The 23,044-nt window shown below is 34.6% G+C and overlaps 1 protein-coding gene across 1 annotated transcript in view; it reads left to right on the forward strand.

Annotated features, from left to right (window-relative positions):
* LOC141347360 (uncharacterized) overlaps positions 1 to 20,565 on the forward strand; it is a 42,038-nt gene extending 21,473 nt beyond the window's left edge. The window contains exons 21-36 of the mRNA XM_073852365.1: positions 1,953 to 2,024; positions 2,107 to 2,175; positions 6,138 to 6,206; positions 6,289 to 6,357; positions 6,470 to 6,538; positions 6,638 to 6,706; positions 8,810 to 8,878; positions 10,363 to 10,431; positions 10,516 to 10,596; positions 10,840 to 10,875; positions 10,989 to 11,025; positions 14,164 to 14,721; positions 16,211 to 16,461; positions 16,567 to 16,765; positions 19,982 to 20,173; positions 20,272 to 20,565. Of these exons, the coding sequence (XP_073708466.1) occupies positions 1,953 to 2,024; positions 2,107 to 2,175; positions 6,138 to 6,206; positions 6,289 to 6,357; positions 6,470 to 6,538; positions 6,638 to 6,706; positions 8,810 to 8,878; positions 10,363 to 10,431; positions 10,516 to 10,596; positions 10,840 to 10,875; positions 10,989 to 11,025; positions 14,164 to 14,721; positions 16,211 to 16,461; positions 16,567 to 16,765; positions 19,982 to 20,173; positions 20,272 to 20,279 (1,917 nt within the window). The 3' untranslated portion in view covers positions 20,280 to 20,565. The remainder of the gene's footprint in view (positions 1 to 1,952; positions 2,025 to 2,106; positions 2,176 to 6,137; positions 6,207 to 6,288; positions 6,358 to 6,469; positions 6,539 to 6,637; positions 6,707 to 8,809; positions 8,879 to 10,362; positions 10,432 to 10,515; positions 10,597 to 10,839; positions 10,876 to 10,988; positions 11,026 to 14,163; positions 14,722 to 16,210; positions 16,462 to 16,566; positions 16,766 to 19,981; positions 20,174 to 20,271) is intronic.
* Positions 20,566 to 23,044: the final 2,479 nt, after the last annotated feature.

Genomic DNA, 23,044 nt, shown 5'->3' on the forward strand with positions numbered 1-23,044 from the left:
TCATGTTTTAGTCATCAACGAGCCATTTTTATCTCGTCATCGTTTCGTTATCGTCATGAAAAAATTGGCGTCAACGAAATGATTTCGTCATCGTCATCGTTGACGAAAACAACACTGGTTGATATTCTGGTCATACTGGCATTTTACCAGTTTCAAACCACATCAATTTTAATAACTACTATTAATTTTGTATTTAATCATTTATAAGTGATTATATAATTGTCCATGAAGGCTGCAGGTGAAAAATTCTGTATATTCAGGCATGCATAATTATTAAGCATGTTATCTTTTACGGATAAAATGAGCTAAAAAAAAGAGATTTAACACAGACTAAAAGTAAAAAATTATTAAATGCCCATGAGAAATATTCAAAACTAATGCAATACAGAAATTGCAAAGTTAAGGCATGACCATTTGCTTTGCTTTATAGACAGATAAGTTGAGAGTGACTCTTAAAGTACCAGCATCACATCCTCTTGTACCACTCTTTCAAGAATTTATCTTCCAGAATCTGCCAGTAAGTTTTGGGAGTTCATTTTTTGTCTATTTCCTATCCTGAAAATCTGTCTTGAAGAGATGGACTAAAAATGAACTTAAAACTGACTGCTTATTTGTCAATAAAGCCTATAAAAACATGTATTTCACAACACTCCAGCATGTTATTCATATTAAGTGAGGGGAATTTTCTTTAGTTTTTTTTATCCAAGGAAACTGAGAACCTGACACATGCTCTTCTGCTCTTCTGGAGACTCCAGGTAGGTTGCAGTTCTGGAAAATGGTGGCACTGGAGACTGAATGGTTCCTGATGGTTACACACTTAATTCTTCACCTTAATTCTTAATTATTTTGCAGTTAACGTGTGTCTTTTATTCTTTTATTCTCCACCTGTTTTTTTACTGACCATGCTGACCAAATGAGCCTTAACTTGGTATTGCATTAGTATTGCATCCTTCTCATGGGCATTTAATAAAATCATTTTAAAGACCTATCAAATTGAAAACTAAAGTTTTGAGGGTGAGAATTACGTATACAGTGCGTACATAATTATTAGAAATATTAGGTTGATATTCTGGTCATGTTGGCATTTTACCAATTCCAAACCACATCAAGATTAATAACTACTATTAATTTTGTATTTAATCATTTATAAGTGATATATAATTGTCCATGAAGGCTGGAAGTAATCAATTCCTTATATTCAGGTGTGCATAATTATTAGGCATATTTTCTTTTACAGATAAAATGAGCTGAAAAAGAGATTTAACACAGACGAAAAGTAAAAAAAAATATGAAATGCCCATGAGAAATATTCAAAACTAATACAAAACAGAAATTGCAGAGTTAGGGCATGACCATTTGCTTTACAGACAGGCTTTATAGACAGATAAGTTGAGTGACATTTGAAAGACCAGCATCACATCCTCTTGAATCTGGCAGTAAGTTTTGGGAGTTCATTTTTAGTCTATTTCCTATCCTGAAGAAATGGACTAAAAATGAACTCCCAAAACGCATTTCGCTGTCCAATGGTCATGCCTTAACTTTGCAAATTCTAGTATTGCATCATTGTCATGGGCATTTAATAATTATTTGATGTGAGTTAAATCTTCAGTCGGAGTTAAATCTCTTTTTTGACCCAGTTTATCTGTAAAAGAAAATGTGCCTAATAATTATGCACATCTGAATATAAGGAGTTTTTCACTTCCAACCTTCATTAACAATTTCATATCATTTATAAATTATTAAATACAAAACTAGTAGTTATTAAAATTGATGTGGTTTGAACTTGGTAAAATGTGTTCTGAAAGAAAATATGAGCAGAATATTAACATGCCTAATAATTATGCACACACTATATGTCAATCTTCTAACTTCCTATTTCAGTGGGGTCTTTAACTGTGAACACCAAGTTGATGCTTATTGATATAGTGTCTTGTTAATGTGACGTTATTTAGGGTGATCAGGGTCAGCGGGGAATTCGTGGGTTAGCAGGCCCACCGGGAATAGCTGGACCCTCAGGGTCAAAGGTGAGTGCCTAGTGAAATAATTTGTCTTTTGTAACAGACATTATATAAAATGTCCTTCTGTTCTTGATTTATCTCCTTGTAGGGAGAGCCTGGAATCCCTGGGAGACTGGGATTACCTGGACTACCGGGACGTGCTATAACAGGACCAAAAGTAAAAGCTTTTCTATTGCAATCTGGAAATAAACCAAGTTTTTGGTATTTGTAATATATGGGTCATTCCTGGGATTCGGTATTATAATATTTAAATATTTCATTCCCCTAAAGTAGAGACCTGCAATCCCGCGGGAGTTCTGCGGACTCCCGCAAAATATAAAATATCCAAAAACATAATTGTTATTCACCTATTGCACAAAAGCAGCAAGAACAACATAAATATGATTAGTAAGCGTGAGAATAGGCAGCTTGTTTGCAGCGTGAGGAATGTAGCCATCTGCTGATTTCTGGAACGCATCGCCAATCAGTGCTGTTCAAGTTAAAATCCACTCACTGCTCAAAAGCTTTGCACAGTGCTGAATATTGCGTGCTTACGAATTACAACACACAAAGTGTAGACACTTATGAAAGGTTAATCGTGCATAATATCAATTGTGTTATAAGAGCTTTATGAGATTGCGTATGTACTGAGATGTCAGCTTTAAAGGAGCTTTGTTTGCTTGCATTCTGCCGTGGATGCACGCAGTAGCTCATGTTTGCTTTTTTGTTAAGAATAACAGTGGTTTGTGAATGTTGATGCTTAGCCTAAATAACAAATATTTTATCCAGAGCATTTATGCTGGGGTCTAGTGGAACTTAGTGATGTTACAGAACTGTTTCATGTAAATTCAACCAATGTACTGAATAAATCTATATAGGTTAGTTTTATGCGGGCTTTTGCGGGCGGGAGCGGGACAAAACATGAATGTCGCGGGCGGGAGCAGGACGAGATAACATATATTTCCGCGGGAGCGGGACTGAAAAATCCGTCCCGCGCAGGTCTCTATCCCAAAGTTTCTGAAGTCGCGGTTCACCAAAATGAATTGTTCAAAGCTTTTCACAATACATTGGTATGAATATTATAATGAATAAAAATAATTATTGCGTTTTAATATAAAATAATGTTTTATATCTACAGGTCCTTTTCAAAAAATTAGCATATTGTGATAAAGTTCATTATTTTCTGTAATGTACTGATAAACATTAGACTTTCATATATTTTAGATTCATTACACACATTTGAAAGTAGTTCTAGCCTTTTATTGTTTTAATATTGATGATTTTGGCATACAGCTCATGAAAACCCAAAATTCCTATCTCAAAAAATTAGCATATTTCATCCGACCAATAAAAGAAAAGTGTTTTTAATACAAAAAAAAGTCAACCTTCAAATAATTATGTTCAGTTATGCACTCAATACTTGGTCGGGAATCCTTTTGCAGAAATGACTGCTTCAATGCGGCGTGGCATGGAGGCAATCAGCCTGTGGCACTGCTGAGGTGTTATGGAGGCCCAGGATGCTTCGATAGCGGCCTTAAGCTCATCCAGAGTGTTGGGTCTTGTGTCTCTCAACTTTCTCTTCACAATATCCCACAGATTCTCTATGGGGTTCAGGTCAGGAGAGTTGGCAGGCCAATTGAGCACAGTAATACCATGGTCAGTAAACCATTTACCAGTGGTTTTGGCACTGTGAGCAGGTGCCAGGTCGTGCTGAAAAATGAAATCTTCATTTCCATAAAGCTTTTTAGCAGATGGAAGCATGAAGTGCTCCAAAATCTCCTGATAGCTAGCTGCATTGACCCTGCCCTTTATCACAATATGCTAATTTTTTGAAAAGGACCTGTATCTTAAACCAAGCATTTTGTCATGTCCCTGAGGCACTTCACTCAGTTTGTACTCAGAAAATTATTAAACTGCAAAAAATGCTTTTCTTACTCAGATTTTTGTCTTGTTTCCAGCCAAAAGATCTGCAAATTGTCAAATAAGCAAGGATTTTCTAGACATGTAAAACATATTTTCTTGTTTTCAGAAAAAAACAAGTCAAAATTAAGTTAGAAAAAGCAAAATAATCAAATTTTAAACAGAAAACAAGATTATTTTCTTACCCCATTGGCAGATTATTTTGCTTGTTTCAGGCAAAAACACACTTAATTTTGACTTGTTTTTATCATTTTTACTCTTCAAGAAAATCCTTCTTGATTTAAGAATTTTTCGATATTTTGGCTGGAAACAAGACAAAAAATATAAGAAATGCATTTTTTGCAGTGTAACAAAATGTGCGTAGTGTCTGTGAGTTTTGGCAATAATGTAAGTGTTTATTTGTGTTTCTTTCTTGTGAAGAATATTTTTCAAAAAAAAAAATGCCAGATATTTTATAAAAACAGACTTTAAAGACTTTAAAAACCTTGTCAAACTAACCATTTTACGCCCATAATAATTTAGACTATGCTCATATGTGACATAATTTCCAAGAAATGACATCATTCAGGTCTCTTTAATAGTGGTGTAGAAAATGTTTAGTATTATCATACTTTTTATTCATATTTTTGAGCCATATTATTTAGGGAGGGTACTGTTAAGTCTGGAAAAAAAAAGAACATAATAAAAGGTTGTTAATGTCTGAGGTGGGAAAATATGATTTATTTTGGAGGTTTGATACACTCCTGAACAAAATCTTAAGACCGGGGGAAGCATTGCAAATTTTACGCATTTCGCGCTGGTGGATCATAACAGGGTTGTAAGTACTGCTTCAGAATGCCAAAAGAAGAAACAGGAGCAAGAGACAAAAAATAGAAAGTAGGCAATTTATTAAAAACGGCATTTAAACTCAAAAAGGCTGTTCATCAGCTGATCAAAAGTTTAAGACCATAGCCATAAAAAGGTAAAATCTGCACAAAAATATGGCTTTCATGTCATTGTTCTTCAGGCAGTCACACTGTCATGATCTCCTGATGGCAAAGGCAAAAAGGTTTTCTCTCTTTGAAAGTGGCAGAATTGTTAAGCTGCACAAGCAAGGCCTCTCGCAGCTTGCCATCTCTTCCGAGGTTGGACGCAGTAAGACAGTCATTTTACACTTCTTAAAAGATCCTGAGAGTTATGGGACAAAAAAGTCAAGTGGTAGACCCAAAAAATGTCACCTGCACAGAGCCGCAGGATCCGACGGGTTGTCCGTGAAGACACAGGTCGATCCTTGACCCAAATTAAGGCCCTTACTGATGCTGACTGCAGCCCAATAACCATAAGACGTCATCTGCGAGAGAAGGGCTTCAAGAACAAAAACGTCTTCAAAGGCCACTTCTCCTCCAACGCCACAAACTTGCCCGTTTGGAATTTGCAAGGGAGCACCAAACATGGGACATTGAAAGATTGAAGAAAGTTTTATTCTCTGATGAGAAAAAATTTTATCTGGATGGTCCTGAAGGCTTCCAACATTACTGGCATGACAAGGAGATCCCATCGGAGATGTTTTCTACGCGGCACAGTGGAGGATGCTCCATCATGATCTGGGATGCTTTTCCTTCAATGGGAAAATGGAGCTTCAGGTTGTGCAGGGGCGTCAAACGGCAGCTGGCTATGTGGATCTGTTGCAGAGGGCATCCTTCTTGCCTGAGGGTCCCCGTCTGTGGGGTAATGACGTGGATGTCCTTCGTGAAGCCATCTTCACCACATGGATCAACGTTCCCAGCAGCCTCCAGAAAACAGTCAGATCAAGCATGCCGAAGCGAGTGTTTGAAGTGATCAACAAGAACGGTGGGGCTACTCACTACTGAGTCCTTTTTGACACTTTTAGTTCTTTGTGGGTTTATTTTTGGGCCATGGTCTTAAACTTTTGATCAACTGATGAACAGCCTGTTTGAGTTTAAATGCCGTTTTCAATAAATTGCCTACTTTCTATTTTTTGTCTCTTGCTCCTGTTTCTTCTTTTGGCATTCTGAAGCAGTACTTACTACCCGGTTATGATCCACCAGCGCGAAATGCGAATACTTGCAATGTTTCCCCCGGTCTTAAGATTTTGTTCAGGAGTGTATGTGCATAAAAATTATGTGGGGTATTTAGAAAATGAATCATATGCAACCCAAAAAATTTAATTGCACAGTATGTTTGTAGTTTCAGTAAAATCATTGTAATGTCTCCTTATAGGGAGACTTAGGCCCGCCAGGTCTATCTGGTCCGGTAGGAGAGACAGGATATGGACTTCCTGGACCAAAGGTTCATTTAATTCTTAATTATTAAATACTAATCTCTCAGTCTTGACCAAACATCAGTGGATTGCTCACACTTTGTTTCTCAGGGTGATCGTGGTGAGCCAGGTCCTCCTGGTCAAAGTGGACCAAAAGGGCACGGCTATCCTGGTCCCTCAGTGAGTAAAAAACATTTTACTCACATTTTATTAAAATACATTAAATGATCATTCTGTAATGATGCTTTCACCGTCATATTTTGTTATTGCTGTGTGTGTTGTTTGTTTACAGGGTTATCCTGGTCTTCCTGGTCTTCCAGGAGAACCTGGTCCAGAGGGCACAGGAATACCTGGACCAAAGGTAGGATGGTTTTTATGTGTCACCTAAAGCAGATAATCGATATATGATTATGATCAACTGGTGTGAAAACACAGGTATTTCATCATGACTTTGTCTCAGGGTGATATTGGCTTCAGAGGTTTACCGGGCCCAGCTGGACCTCCAGGGGAGGGACTACAAGGACCGCCGGTACGTCATCAAACGCAAACAGACTTCATTCAAACTTCTTTTTCAAACATTCTGACATTAGATCTGCTCCCATTGTACTGTAAGGTTTAATACTGAGATGGATAAGATGGAATATAATAAAAGTAAATAAGATTTGAAGAGTTCAGATGCAAAAGTCACTAAATCCATACATTTTTCTTTAAAATATGCATTTTTATCAGACTTCTATGTACAGCTTTCTACCTAAGTACTAGTAATTCTGATTGGGCTGAGGCTGGGATTTTAGCAAGTTTGAAGTAAAAGTATTTGATGGACGTATAGACGGTTTCATCGGGCGCACGCGCCTGGACCTAAGTTAACTTCCGGTCTGTGTTTGTTTATCTGTCTGGTTCGTGTTGCGGGCTACAAACGCAGCTAATAATGAGTAATGAAGTTGGTCTCAGGTTATTGTGCTGTGGTATGTGTTTCCCAAAAATTTATTTATTTGTGGCGACCTGCCACGATATAAAAACCGACTGATTTTCCAATTGGAAATTGAAATTAATAGACTAATTAATTAATCTGTTAATAGACTTCGTTGAATAAACGTAATACACGTTTAAAAATCAAACCCAGGCGTGGGTGTTTTTATATCACTGTATTTCTGAAGAAAGACTGTCTTTAGAAAATGTCATTTTCATTTCATCCTGCATAAGGCAGCGTTTTTAAATTAAGAGCTGCTTTGTCTATAGCCATTACCGGGGAAACCTCGTTTCTCGTGCTTAAAGCACCTCCTACTGGGAAGTAATGAGTTTGCATTTTTAATAAATCAGTCTAATTTACGCAGCCAACATATTTTCGCTTGTTATTAAAAAAATAATCTACTCTAGAAGGACTTAGCTGTTGTTATTGATTCTATTTGGATGTCTACCGGAAGTTAAGTTTGGGCCACAAAAGCGCTCATGCGCAGTAACGTTTGTTTACGTTGTTGCCGTTGAAACCGTCTATACTATGTGTCAAGAGCATTCACTCAGTATCATTATCTCACCACCGAGGTGGTTTTTAGAGGGTTTTGCGTTTACATTTATACATTTAGCAGATGCTTTTATCCAAAGCAACTTACAGAAGCAATCAAAAACAACAACAAAAAAATTAAAAATAACATGCAAGTGCTATGACAAGTCTCATTTAGCCTAATGCAGTACACATATCAAGTTTTTTTTTAAATTATATACGAAATAGATCGAATTTTTAATAAAAATGCAAGCTAGTGTTAGAGGCCTAAAAATAGATGGATAGAACACAAGAACAGAGAAGCTAGTGTTAGTTTGTTTGTTTTTTAAGAAAGCAACCAGTAAGTAAATTATTAGAGATGGAAAATAACAAGAATAGAGGGTGCTCTTCATATGCAATTAAATAAATAGCATCTTGTGCAGTAGCATACAAAAAAAATACAATTTTAATAAAATTCTTACAGTTGTATAGTAAAAAAGTTATTTTGAACTTTCTATTTATTAGACAAACTTGAGGTAAAATGTACCATTGTTTGCAATAATCAAAAATGTTTCTCGAGCTGCAAATCAGCATATTGGAATGATTTCTGAAGGATCATGTGACACTGATGCTGAAAATTCAGCTTTGCATCACAGAAATAAATTATATTTTACAATATATTACAATAGGAAACACTTATTTTAAATTGTAATAATATTTCACAATGTTAATGTTTTTACTGTATTTTTGATCAAATGAATGAAGCCTTGTTGAGCCGAAAAGATGTGGCTATTTGTTCCCACAATTAATTTTCTGTCTGTGATCCCTGTAAGACGTTCTAAAGTGCGTTTTGTCTCCCTGAATGAACTTCCCATGGAATGCATGCTGTTCCTCAAAGGCTTCATCAATTAACCCATCATCTTAACACTACATTTATCATAGTACTGTAGCCGTGATCGTATATTAACCATGAAATACACACACTCACCTGTTCCAAATCTTTTAGATATGTCCAACAAATCCGGATAATGTCATCCAGTAACCTAAACGTCATTCCAGATGTTCCAGTGCTGCTTTTATCTCCGCACCAATAAATCTGAAAGTGTTTTCCCTCTTTGTTTTGTATGAATAATCTGTCTCCTAATGAACCAGGGCAACATGGGAAGACCAGGACCTCCTGGACCAACTGGGCCACCAGGAGAAGGCATACAGGGTTCAAAGGTGACACACTGGCATACACAAATGGACCCTGGACCACAAAGTGATGAACCTGGTCATAATTGATGAATAAATAAGCTTTCCATTGATGTATGGTTTGTTAGAATAGGTCAATATTTGGCCAAAATACAACTATTTGAAAATCTGAAATCAAAATATTGTGAAAATCATCTTTAAAGTTGTCCAAATGAAGTTCTTAGCAATGCATATTACTAATTAAAAATTAAGTTTCAATATATTTATGGCAGGAAATTTACATAATATCTTCATGGAACATGATCTATACTTAATATCTTAAAATGCTCTTTTTTTCGTGCACCTATCAAGTTTGAGATTTTGGGCTTTTAGTTTTTTCATAACGTGATTTTCTGACTACTGGAAAGAAATTTGTGTCAATAGATTTAAATTACAATGCATATTTTTAAAGGCCGTTTTCTCAAAATGAGTTTTTTTCTCTTACACACCAAACTTTACATTTTTATTCTTGTCTATATTCTGAAGGTTTTTACAGAGGGATTTGTTCATATATGTGACCCTGGACCACAAAACCAGTCTTAAGTCGCTGGGGTATATTTGTAGCAATAGCCAAAAATACATTGCAAGGGTCAAAATTTTAGATTTTTCTTGTATGCCAAAAATCAGTAAATTAAGTAAAGATCATGTTCCATGAAGATTTTTGTAAAATTCTTACTGTAAATATATCAAAATGTAATTTTTGATTAGTAATGTGCATTGTTAAGAACCTAATTTGGACAACTTTAAAGGTGATTTTCTCAGTATTTAGATTTTTTTGCATCCTCAGATTCCTGATTTTCAAATAAATGTATCTCGGCCAAATATTGTCCTATCCTAACAAACCATATATCAATAGAAAGCTTATTTATTGAGCTTTCATATGATGTATACATCTTAGTTTTGTAAAATTTAACCTTATGACTGGTTTTGTGGTCCAGGGTCACATATAATATGCTTGATTTTATACAACATTTTATTCCCCCCAAAAAATGGTAAAAAACATAATGTTTCCTGGCTGTTCTAAGTTTTTTCTGAATTATGGAGTGACGAAATGAGATATACAAAATTCCCTCTTTAAAAACTTTTGACTCTAATATGTCAAAAAAATGTTGAAACTGACTTCATCCAGTGTTTAGATTTTTGTACTATAAATAGATGCAAATTAGTGCATATTTCATTAAATAATAGCTCATTTGCATATTTAAACCTAACATTTCAGAAAACTTGTAGCACAAAAAATGTTTACAATAATCAACTTGGTAAGTAAGGTGATAACTATTTTTTTTTAAACCCTATTCACCTGCAGTGTCTCGCCTTAATGATTTTTGGCATAAACGAAAAATCAGTTATTTTGACAAACATACCTGTGCTACTTAAGACTGTTTTTGTTTTCCAGGGTCACAGTTTATAAAGATTTGAACAAGTATAGATGTGTTTTCAAACCTAACAGCAGCTCTCATACACTATTGCAGGGTGATCAGGGCTCACAGGGTGTGAGTGGACCAAGAGGACCTCCTGGAGAAGGAATGCCCGGGTCAAAGGTTTCATGTTTTGGTATATATTCTGTGTTGTGTTGTTTAGTATTCGTACATTTTATTAATATGAAGCCCGTTTGTGTTTTTCAGGGGGATCGTGGTGCTCAGGGTGAGAGGGGGATAAAAGGGGTTAAAGGTGATATGGGAGATCCTGGCATTCCTGGACAAGCAGTTAGTAAATTAACCTCAACATTAAGAGAGTTACTACCAGTGTGAAGCATTTCAAATCAGTCATAATGTGTATGAGTTTCTGTTTCATAGAGAATGAAACGCACATCCCAAAAAATGCATACAAATGCTCATGTTTGTAACATTGTAACATTTAAGAACAATGGGAATTCTTAGAATAGCTTCTAAGAGCAACTTTGTATATTTTGAGTTGTATTATAACGCTCTAACTCACTTTTTTTGCAGGGTGGACAAGGAATCAAAGGAGAATCTGGACTAACGGTGTGTCTTTTACGTCTTTCACATTATATTACAACATTCAAACCATTATATGCATTTTATGGATGCATTTCATATGCATTTCAGCGACTCCGATATGATGTTTGTTTTTTTAGAGGGAAGTCATCATCAGAATGATCAGGGAGATTTGTGGTATGTGTATCCCACATTACATTTGAACATAATTTGCTTTATATACTGTTCAAAATGTTAGGGTTGGTGAGATTTTTAAAAAGATTTCTTTTTTAATTAAAGACTCTCTTGCTCATCAAGGCTGCATTTATTTGATTAAAAATATAGGAAAAACTGTAATATTTTTAAATAGTTTTACCATTTAACATGTTTCTATTGTAATACTTTTTTAAAATATCATTTATCTCTATTATGCAATGCTGAATTTTCAGCTCACTTAGGATGCATTTATTTGATCAAAGATACAGTAAGAACAGTAAAATTCTGAAATATTATTACAGTGTAAACTAACCGCATTCTGTATAAATATATTTGTAAAATGTTTTCCTTTTTATAATGCAATGCAGAATTTTCAGCATCATTACTCCAGGCTTGTGTCACATGATCCCTTCAGAAATCATTCTAATATGATAATTTGCTCAAAAAACATTTCTGATTATTTTTAATGTTGAGAACAGTTGAGCTGCTTAATATTTTTGTGGAAATTTTAATACTCTTTTAGCAATCTTTGTTGCATTATGTGCCAATGGTGACCATTCAACAATGGGGAAACAGCGCTTTTCAACTTTTTCTCCAAAGTTTACATGCCTGTAAGCATTATTAAAGATATTTGAATGGTTTTTTTTTAGATACTGGGTCTTAACAAATTTTTAAGCTTTAAAATTTTTAGCATCTTTATTTTTAATCCCCTATGAGATTCGTTTCCAGAGATATTGGAACTTCAATATGTCTCCAGGAGTAAATCGTTAAAGTGTACACATTTTCAGCGGTCAAAAACCAAATGTGGGTAAGTTTGTAAAAATATGATACTACTTTTATTTTAAAGAGAAATGTCTGAAGAACAAATGATGTTTTCTTTCTGTCAAGACAACCACATTGAACATACCTGTCTGAGTGTCATCAATATTATTTTTCACGTTTATATAACTCAAGAAGTATTAAAGATATCACAATATGATTTTAGATTCTAGTTCTTCATAAACTTTTTCTTTTTGAATCTTAATTTTTAAGGCCCTACATCGTTCAGTCCCAGAGATATGGGGATCTCAATGAAGCTTTTGACCACTGAAAATGTGTACATGTTACTCCTGGAGCCATGTTTAAATTTCAAGGGCATTAAAAATGAAGAAGCTAAAAGGAAAGTTTGTTAACTCAATATCTAAAAGGGCATTAAGATATCTTCAATACTACTTGAGTTACAGGCATGCAAACATTGGAAAAAAACTTGAAAAGTGCTGTTTCCACATTTGTGAATGGTCACCATTAGGACAGAATGCAAAAAAGATATCTAATTTTCAACATATTTTTCTAATAGAACTACCAATCTCTGTGTAAAAATAAGATAATTATGCTGCCATCTCTCTGAAGTAATTTTTACCCCCTGTAAGCTGACTCTGAATCTAAGGTGGAAATTGTCATTTTGACCTCCCTCTAGAAAATAGTGTTTTACTCAGTAAATATCCATCCATGACATTTCATATTTTGGTTTTCATCACTATACATGTCTATCTTTTTTCAGAATAAATATGTGCAAAATCAAAAATTTGAGCCAGGAACCTCTGGTTGAGTTGACACGGAATGACCCAGCATTGATTTGAAATAAAATATTAATTATTAAAATGTCACTTTTAATCAATTTAAGGCGAGACACTGCAGGTGAACGGGGTAAAAAAAAAAATCCTAATAGTTATCACTTTACTTAGTTGATTGATTACTTTGATAATTGCAAACATTTTTTGTAGTACAAGTTTTCTAAAAATGTTAGGTTTAAATATGCAAACGAGGCATTATTTAATGAAATATGCACTAATTTACATACATTTCTAGTACAAAAATCTAAACACTGGAGGAAGTAAGTTTCAAAATTCTTTTTTTTTTTTTTTTTTTTTTTTTGACAGTCAAATGTTGTTTACAGAGGGAATTTTGGGTATCTCATATTGTCACTCCCTAATTCAGAAAAAAAAATATTTTGAACATTTTTGGGGAAATAAAATGTATAAAATCAAGCAAATTCTATATGAACAAATCCCTCTGTAAAAACCTTCCGAATAAAGACAGAAATAAAAATGTAAAGTTTGGTGTGTGTAAGTGCTGCTGAAGTGTAGATTTATGGCTCAGTGTAGGAGGAAAAAACTCATTTTGAGAAAACAGCCTTTAAAAATATGGATTGTAATTTAAATCTACTGACACAAATAGATAAAGTGCTATAAAAGAAACACTTAACAGTGTCTTTTGAGTGTTTTCTTTCCACTAGTCTGAAAAAACACTTTATCAAACACCAAAAAGCCCAAAATTTCAAACTTGTGTTTTTGCCTGCAGTATCTCCCCTTAATGCATTATTCCTGAATAAAAGCATTGATTATTTTACAAAAATCGTACTCACCCCAAATGTTTGAACAGTAGTGTATATACGGCTGGGCAATTTGGCTTAGAATCAAAATCTCGATTAATTGAGCATTTTAACCCGATTACGATTAATGAACGATTATTTTATTTATTAATAAAATTATATTTAATTATATTTATATAATATTTATTTTTTTGCCCTCATAGTTCACTGACAAGTTTTGTACAGTAAATATGCTCACATATTACAAGCGAGAGATTTTTGGATGAAGGGTGCATTACTTGATTTTAAAATAATTGAAGGAAACACACTATCTACGATGATCTATGATTATTAATTGAACATCAGTGTTGAACAACTGAAATTAAAGCAAGCATTGCTTAAAACGAAAAGTCACATTTTTCTTAAATTAGTGAAAATAAATAACTTGCACTATTGGAAACAAAATAAATAATTTTCAATGTTTTTCATATTAAAAGTAGAAAATAAGCAGTATCTCCTCTAAATAAAATTACTCTTGTATATCCTGTAAATACTTTTTACTGTATAAATACTGTTTAAGCTCTCCATCGACATGTCGGCGAAATAACGGAACGGAGCGCTTGTGTTTTTTAAAGGGAAAGTAATTGAAATAATCTTCTTGGAAAAATTTTAACGATTATAGGTTCTGAATGTCGATTTCAATTATTTTTCGATTAATCGCCCAGCCCTAAGTGTATACATTTTATAACATGTCCTGTAATGTCTTTCAGGCTGTGGAATCACGTGCAGAGAGCCTCCTATGGAGCTGGTGTTTGTGATCGACAGCTCTGAAAGCGTCGGGCCTGAAAACTTTGAGATCATCAAGGACTTTGTGGCCGCTTTAGTCGACAGACTCACCATAGGCCGCAATGCCACCCGAGTCGGACTTGTTTTGTACAGCTTACATTTCCAGCTAGAGTTCAACCTTGCTCGCTACATGACCAAACAAGACATCAAACAAGCCATACGCGGGGTTCACTACATCGGCGAGGGCACGTACACCGGCTCTGCCATCAGCAATACAACTCAGAAAGCATTTTACAGTGCAAGGACTGGGGTGAAGAAGGTTGCCATTGTCATCACAGACGGACAAACGGATGAACGAGAGTCAAAGAAGCTGGAAATGGCTGTCAGGGAGGCGCACGCAGCTAACATTGAGATGTACGCTCTGGGGATTGTTAACATCAATGATCCAAAAAAGCAAGAGTTTCTCCAGGAGCTCAATCTCATTGCATCGGACCCTGACAGTGAGCACATGTTCTACATAGACGACTTCAACACCTTGCCAGGTAACAGACACAGCAAACTTGAGGCTGAATGCCAACCCACATACTTCTACTATATGAAAGTACTTATGTTTGCATGCAATGCATATAGACATATACTACCAGTCAAAAGTTTGGACACACTTCCCCATCAAAGAGAATGCCTTTTTATCTTGAGTTATTATTTGATTGCACTGCTAAAAAGTTAAGACATTTTACACAAATACATTAATATGGTAAACATTTTGTATGATCATAACTGCACTTCAACATCTAAAGTCTTTGCAGTTATGCCATAAAATGCCTGAATAATTCAAGTTTTTAGGTACATTAATATTTGATTTTTTACAATTAAATTCAATTCATTATTAAAGGTTCATAAGTTATACACTGCCAGTCAAAAGTTTTTTGGTTGGTAAGATTTGTAATGTTTTTTTTAAAGAAGTCTCTTCTGCTCACAAAGCCTGCATTTATTTGATCCAAAATACAGCAAAAACGGTAATGTTGTAAAATATTTTTACTATTTAAAATACCTGCTTTTCAGAAATTATTCTAATGTGCTGATTTGCTGTTCAATAAACTTTTTCATTTTTATTATCAATGTTTAAAACAATTGAGTACATTTTTTTTTTTCAGGAATTTTTGATGAATAAAAAGATCCAAAGATCAACATTCATCTGAAATAAAAAAGCTTTTGTAGCATTATACACTATACCTTTCAAAAACTAGGAGTCTCTGTCATTTTATTTATTTTTTATTTTTTTTGTGGGAAAGAAATTATAGACATATTTTTATTTAGCAAGGATGTTATAAATTGATTCAAAGTGATGATAAAGACATGTATAATGTTACAAAAGATTTGTCTTTCAGATAAATGCAGTTCTTCTGAACTTACTATTTATCAAAGGAACCTGAAAAAAGTCTACCCAGCTGTTTTCAACCAAATAATAATATTATTAATAATAAAACTTTTTTGAGCAGCAAATCAGAATGATTTCTAAAGGATCATGACTGGAGTAATGATGTTAAAAAGTAAAAAAAAAAATCAATTTTAAAATATATTCAAATAGAAAGCAGCTATTTAAAAAGTAAAAATATTTCAAAATTTTACTGTTTTTGCTCTACTTTGGATCCGAAAACACTTTTTAAAAAAAAAAATAAAACATTAAAAATCTTACTGTCCAAAGGTAGTAACATCTAACAGCGATATGAATGCTTCTGAGCTACATTTCAAGTGTCCCAGAAAAGAGTATGAATACTTGTGTACTTACACAGTGTACTTGTTTCAGTTTTTTAATTTAAATAAGATTGGGAAGTTGTTACAAACCTGCTAGATTGATGTGGGGGCAATTTATCAATCAGGCTGCAACATAAGAAATCATGGGGTGTGAAAACTTTTGCAAGGCTCTAATGAAAGGGTTAATCTGGAATTGATCAGATGTTTACATTTGAGTTTGTAAGGGATTAAGTATCTAATATTGCTTTTCTGTCTTTTTAATTCACTCTTATACAGCTCTAGAGTCCAAACTAGTCAAAAAGCTGTGTGAGGATGAAAACGGAGATCTTATCTTCAGTCGCATTTATGAGAACCGTAATGGTAATAATGGCAACCACATCAGTGATAACAGCAGGTACAGTTATGGCACCAATGTAAATAAAGGCCATGAAGAGCACACAGGAACACACTCTGGGACAAACACTGTCACTCAGGAGAGCAGGAGAGGAGACACGTTTGCTCCAACAGCTGGTCCAGACATTAATGTGGTTAGTGCAGTGATGGTCTCAACAGTGACTGGACACTTTTTTGGTGGCCTCGTTTTTTTGTGCTCAAGTTTGATCTAGTTTTGAGTGTTTCTAATGTTCTCTCAGGAGAGTAAGCGTGTACCTGAGATACCAGACACAAGAAATTCAGAGCAGAGCAGCGGTAGAGGAAATACTCCAACAGTCACTGGGACATCCACACATCGCAGGCCTTCGTCAGGGACAACATCATCATCAACATCAATGACTGTGAACACGTCAACCTCCGTACGATATATACCAGCACCACGGCCACCATTACCTAAAGGTAAAAACATATTGTGTAACACTTACTAATAGACGACAAAATACACCGTTCAAAATAGGGATCAGTAAGATTTTGTTTTAACCCCTTAACTGTCACCATCGACCCTGTGGGACTCCCAAGTTTTCTTCACCATTTTACAAATAAATCCTAATCTAATCATGACAAAACTACAGTGCCTTGCAAAAGTATTCATACCCCTTCATTTTTTTTTCACGTTTTGTTTTGTTGCAGCGTTATGTTAAACTGCTTTAAATTATTTTTTCCCCACATCAATTTACACTCCATACACCATAATAATGACAAAGTAAAAACCAGATTTGCAAATTTTACAAATTTATTAAAAATAAAACACTGAAATAAATACGTTGCATAAGTATTCATACCCTTAACTCAGTACATAGTTGAAGCACCTTTACAGCTTCAAGTCTTTTTGGGAATGATGTGACAAGCTTTGCACATCTGCATTTGGCAATTATCTGCCATTCTTTGCCTCTTCTTTTCCCGTCTCAAGCTCTGTCAGCTTGGATGGGGGCTGGCAGACATTTTCTAGAGTCCTAGTTGTTCCAGTCCTCTTCCATTATGGATAATGGAGGCTACATGCTTCTGTCAACCTTCAATGCAGCTGATTTTTTTCTGAACTCTTCCCTAGATCATTGCCTTAACGCAAGTCTGTCACTGAGCTCTACAGGCAGTTATCTTGACCTCAGAGACTTGGTTTTTGCTCTGATAAGCATTTTCAGCCATTAGACCTTTTCTGAGAGGTGTGTGCCTTTCTAAATCAGACTCATTCAAATGAATTTGCCACAGTTTAACTCCATTCGAAGTGTAGTAACATCTAGAAGCAATATGAATGCTCCTGAGCTAAATTTCGAGTGTCCCAGAAAAGGGTATGAATACTTATGCAACGGGATCTTTTCAGTTTTTTATTTTTAATAAATTTGCACAAATGTTAACCTATTTTTTGCTTTGCCATTATGGAGTAGGGAGTGTAGATTGATGTGGGGAAAAAAGTAATTTAAAGTAGTTTAACATAAGGCAGCAACATAACAAAATGTGAAAAAAATGAAGGGGTATGAATAATTTCGCAAGGCACTGTAAATATTGTTGGAAAGGTCTAAGGCTCCTAAATAGATATTTGACATTTTTTTATGTTACAAATAATCTAGGAAAAATACTAGATTAATATATGACAAAAGTGCACCTTAAAAATCTACTTCATAACAGGAGTTCTGACCTTTGTCACAAACATTTTTACTCATTGTCTTTTTTCCCTATTACACTTTAGAAATCATAAGAAATTATATATCAGTTGAAAGCCGTTTTAAAATCAGACATTGCATTAACATGGAAGATGTACATCAAAGTCATATTACAAAATGTTTTTGATCATGAATTATAAAAAATAAGTTTCAATTCTTCATTTTCACGTCCCTGTTAAAAATGGGAGTGACAGTTAAGGGTTAAAGGAAGTGAATACATTTGTTTAGCAAGGATGCATTAAAGTGATCAAATTGATTTCAAATAAATGCTGTTCTTTTCATCACAACTGTTTTTAACATTAATAATAAATAAAAATGTTTCTTAAGCAGAAAATCAGCATATTTGAATGATTTCTAAAGAATCATGTGACACTGAAGACTGGAGACTGATTTTATCATAGCCTTGATGAGTAGAAGAGACTTTAAACAAACATTAAAAAATCTTACCAACCCAAAACTTTTGAACGTAGCATACAGAAAAACATTCGGTAAGAGATAATACTAGTGTGGAAAGGGGACAAATCCTTTATTTCTTAGTTAATCATTCATTTCTTTGGGGGAAATTAATATATCTGGTGTTTTTTTAGATGTGTTTCCCCTCATTTTTGAACATTGATGTGAAAGTGCACTATTCAAACTTAAAATGTTATAATTTATAATTGCTTTGGAATATAGACCTAAGGTTGTACTCTGTCTTCTTTAAAAAAAAAAAATCTGTAGATTACTGCAGAGGTGTCATTTTAAAAATATAAAAGTATCAGAAAGTAAATAAGTTTAAATTTACTATAAAGAAAGTGCACTGTACCATATTTTTTATATAATAAATAAATAATGTCTAAATAGGTTATGTTCCAAATTTGAAGTTGATATGAAAAAAATGAGGTTCCAGTGAGATTTTATTTAGGGAGTTATAACACAAACAGCAACGGTGCCATCGAAGGTCTTTTTTTTTTTTTTTTTTTTTTTTTTTTTTTTGCATTATTCTGTCACAAATGTCTAAAGTTCTCTGTCAGTATCTGATGATATATATTTTGTCAAGATTATAAAAAGTTTTGATTCTGAAAGACTGTAATACATTTTGTAATATGACACCTGACTCCACCCACTAGGGGTGTAGTAACACAATGCCCGTTTTTAAAATGCTTTTCACAAGATGATATATTATTTATGATGATTACTAAAATATTTGAAGGGCTGTTATCCCTTAAGGGGTTAAATAAAGCATTTTATTAATTTTCTGACATTTACTTGCATCTTCACTGCAAAAAAAAAAAAAAATGCATTTCTTACTTAGATTTTTTTTTGTCTTGTTTCCAGCCAAAATATCTACAAACTCATAAATCAAGGATTATCTTGTTATTTAGAAAAAAATAGTCAAAATTAAGTGAGTTTTTGCTTAGAACAAGCTAAATAATATGCCAAATGAGGTAAGCAAAAAAGTCTCATTTTAAACAGAAAACATGATAATTTTCTCTTACCCCATTGGCAGATTATTTAGCTTGTTTCAAGCAAAAACACTTAATTTTTACCTGTTTTTTTTTTCCAAGTAAGATCTTTTTGCAGTGTTATTTACTTGCTTTTGTAAAAGTGCAAAGTCTGCTGCACATGCATCATATCCCTGATCATCATCGTCTAGTTGCCTATCAGCTGCAGTCTATTTTATTAAAATGTATGATGAACAAATAGAATAGAAAAAGTCTATAGTTAGATTCACATTCACATTAATAACAAAAGCAAGTACGCTGCAAAAAATGCTTTTCCTACTTAGATTTTTTGTCTTGTTTCCAGCCAAAATTTCAAAAGGATTTTCAAAAATAAGTGCGTTTTTGCTTGAAACAAGCTAAATAATCTGACAACCTAGTAACATATCCCAAGACATTGCTCACTAGATGGTTCTGAAATGTAAATGTAATCTTGCTAAATGTTTTTTTTTTTTTTTTAAATAACCTATGTTCAGAGGTTGTATCTCTGGACCCCCGTTGTGAGCTTCTCCTGGATCAGGGCCCTTGTCGGGACTATAACATCCGCTGGTACTATGACCGGCAGGCCAACGCCTGTGCTCAGTTCTGGTACGGAGGCTGTGATGGGAACCGTAACCGCTTTGACACAGAAGAGGAGTGCAAAAAGACATGTGTGGCTGTGAGAGCAGGTAAAACACACACTTGAATCCAACTCATCCCTATTACTACAAATGAAAATGAACACCAGTTTCCTACCGTATAGTCTCACTCTTTTCTTTGCATTTAGGAGGCTAATATCCACTGGATGCATTTTCCTTCGTCTGTAATGCCACAATTCTAAATGGAACGGACCTGCACTGAAATATAGAAAGTATATCTAAAATTGGTAGGACAGAGAGACATTGTGGTGCATCAGTAGCTAATTGATAAAGCACTGTGCTTTCATATCATGACCTGCAGAACTGTGAATAAGCAATACTGTAATATTTTACTGTCATAGTTCATTGAATTGGCATTAATAAATGCAATGTAGTCTGTGTCAAAGCTTGTCAATTTCTCTCTTGTACTTTTTGTAATAAAATATTTTGTATGTGGACAAATAGCCTGTTCTGTAATATCATGTTCACTAAATCACACTGTATTTTAGTATTTGTGCTGGTTATAATGAGTTTCTAAATTCTAATGAGGTAATATGGCAGATGTTTTCGAGTGGCTTAGAGGTTGCACTGCAAAAAATGCTTTTCTTTCTTAGATTTTTTTTTGTCTTGTTTCCAGGCAACGTATCTAAAATTTCTTAAATCAAGAACAAGTAAAATATTTTTATATATTGTCTTGTTTTCAGAAAATAGAAGTGAGTTTTTGCTTAAAACAAGCTAATTAATTTGCCAGTGGAGTAACCAAAATAATCTCATTTCAAGCAGAAAGCTAGATTATTTTGCGTACCCCATTGGCAGATTATTTTGCTTGTTTCAAGCAAAGACTCACTTAATTTTGACTTTTTATTCTGAAAGCAAAACAATAATTTTTACTTGTCTAGAAAATCCTTCTTGATTTAAGCATTTTTAGATAGTTTGGCTGGAAACCAGACTGGGGAAGACTCGTGCAGACTGCCATCTCTTGGAGAGAAATAAAGGTGCAGTATTTTGATATTGCCATGTCTGAAAAAGCAATCTGTTAGCATTCCCATTCATCTCAATGGCAGTCCTGGAAGTGAATGACTTGCATCGTGCCAGTTTTTGTTCATGTGATCAATGGCTTGTTTACTAAAGTAAAAGGTCAAGTTTTGGCATGTTAACATGGTCCAGTTAGCTACTTCTGCTGGTGCTATAACTACAACATTCGCTTTTCTAATTATTTCATTAAATGTATTTGTTTTAAAAATATTAGCACCCCAATATAATCATCCCCAAACTTCTGAGAAAAAAAGCATCTAAAATTAAACCCTAAATGCTTAATAAACCTCAGCTAACCTCTATCAATTAAACTGGTATGTTTTTTATATATCTCCTCATGATTCCTCTTTAACAGTCTCACACATCTGTCCCTTATGCTTTGACTTAAATTACACATGACTCCTTCCCCCAACACCTTTCTGTCTGTTTTAAATTTAGTAATAGTGTCTCTAGTGTGACTGACACTCTCCTCTGAGCCCTGAGATCATTCTAGAAGCATTTGTCAGAGGTGGAAAAAAAACACATGAAATCTCTTATAGGGGATAATGGGGTGACATAAGATGAGACATTTACAACTACAAATAATATTACTAAACCAGTTGCATAATATCACATGACAATACTAGTTTATACTTCAGAGATTTAATGTAACTTCAGTGCCTTATGGTGGGGTAAGTTAAAGTGCTGGCTCAGCTTACCCAAAGCATTTGGCTGACTTTGCCCCACACCTGGCATTTTGGGAAAAAAACTAGTGAGCAACTAGCAAATGATTTGCATGGTTTTATATGTTGCTAAATCACTTCTATGCATCACAAATATTTTTAGACCTGGATAAATTTGCTTTGATGTAATAGCCATTACATCTTTTGTTTTCAATTTTAATTTGACGAGACAAAAACATTTAAGTATTCTCCTTTTCACATTCTGGCAGAAATTATGTGTGATTCCAAAATACATGATCACATGACAGTAAAAGTGTACAGTTGCCAAGATACAGGAAGTGGGTCAACTTACCCACTGGCTCAACTTACCCCAACTTACTATTTGTGATAGCCAATACAGTCTTTTGAATGGAACCAATGAAGTTCAAGTGATTGTACATTTAGAGGTGCATCTGGGGTAGTACACTCTTAAAAGGTGCTTTGAAAGGTTGCTCACAGCAATGCCATAGAAGAACTATTTTTGGATCCACAAAGAACCATTCAGTCAAAGATTCTTTAAAGAACAATACCTTTCTTACCTTTTTGGAGTCTGAAGAACCTTCTTTCACCACAAAGAGCCTTTTGCGAAACAGAAAGGTTCTTCAGATGTTAAAGGTTCTTTATAGAACCGTTTAGACAAAAAAATGTTGTTCTATGGCATTGTGAAACATCTTTATTTTTAAGAGTGTAGCTGACTGCTGCTCTAAGGTACTAGTCTACTACTGTCTCCTTTTGCACAGTATTTTGAGAGTGCACAAGTATAACCAGCTAAACTAAGAGTTGAATCTCCTCCCAGGATCTGACGTGTGAATAATAAAGTTTGACTCATGATGCCGAGTGGTTGAGGCAGCTGAAAATGGCTCATCACCTGTTGTAGCTGCAGCTGTCTCCAAACACTGCTGGTGAACCCTTCGTTTAAGTGGGGAATTGCACCCAAAGACACTCGCATAAAAACTTGCAGACAAAGTATAGAAGAATACACTGGGATTGGTAAAATTTGCAGACTCATAAGTCTCCTCAGATCTCGCTGTGCCAGGTGGCGTCTAGGCTGGCCATCCCATTGGGATCTCCTTCTTCACAACTAGCATTGAGGGATGACCGAGGCCGTGGGGGTGGACAAGAGTTGGGAGGGTTATATTTAGACCAGCAGGATTAAATGACAGACCCTTCACTCTGGGAATCTTTT

This window comes from Garra rufa, chromosome 12 (genome assembly GCF_049309525.1).
Source record: "Garra rufa chromosome 12, GarRuf1.0, whole genome shotgun sequence".
Classification (NCBI taxonomy): domain Eukaryota; kingdom Metazoa; phylum Chordata; class Actinopteri; order Cypriniformes; family Cyprinidae; genus Garra; species Garra rufa.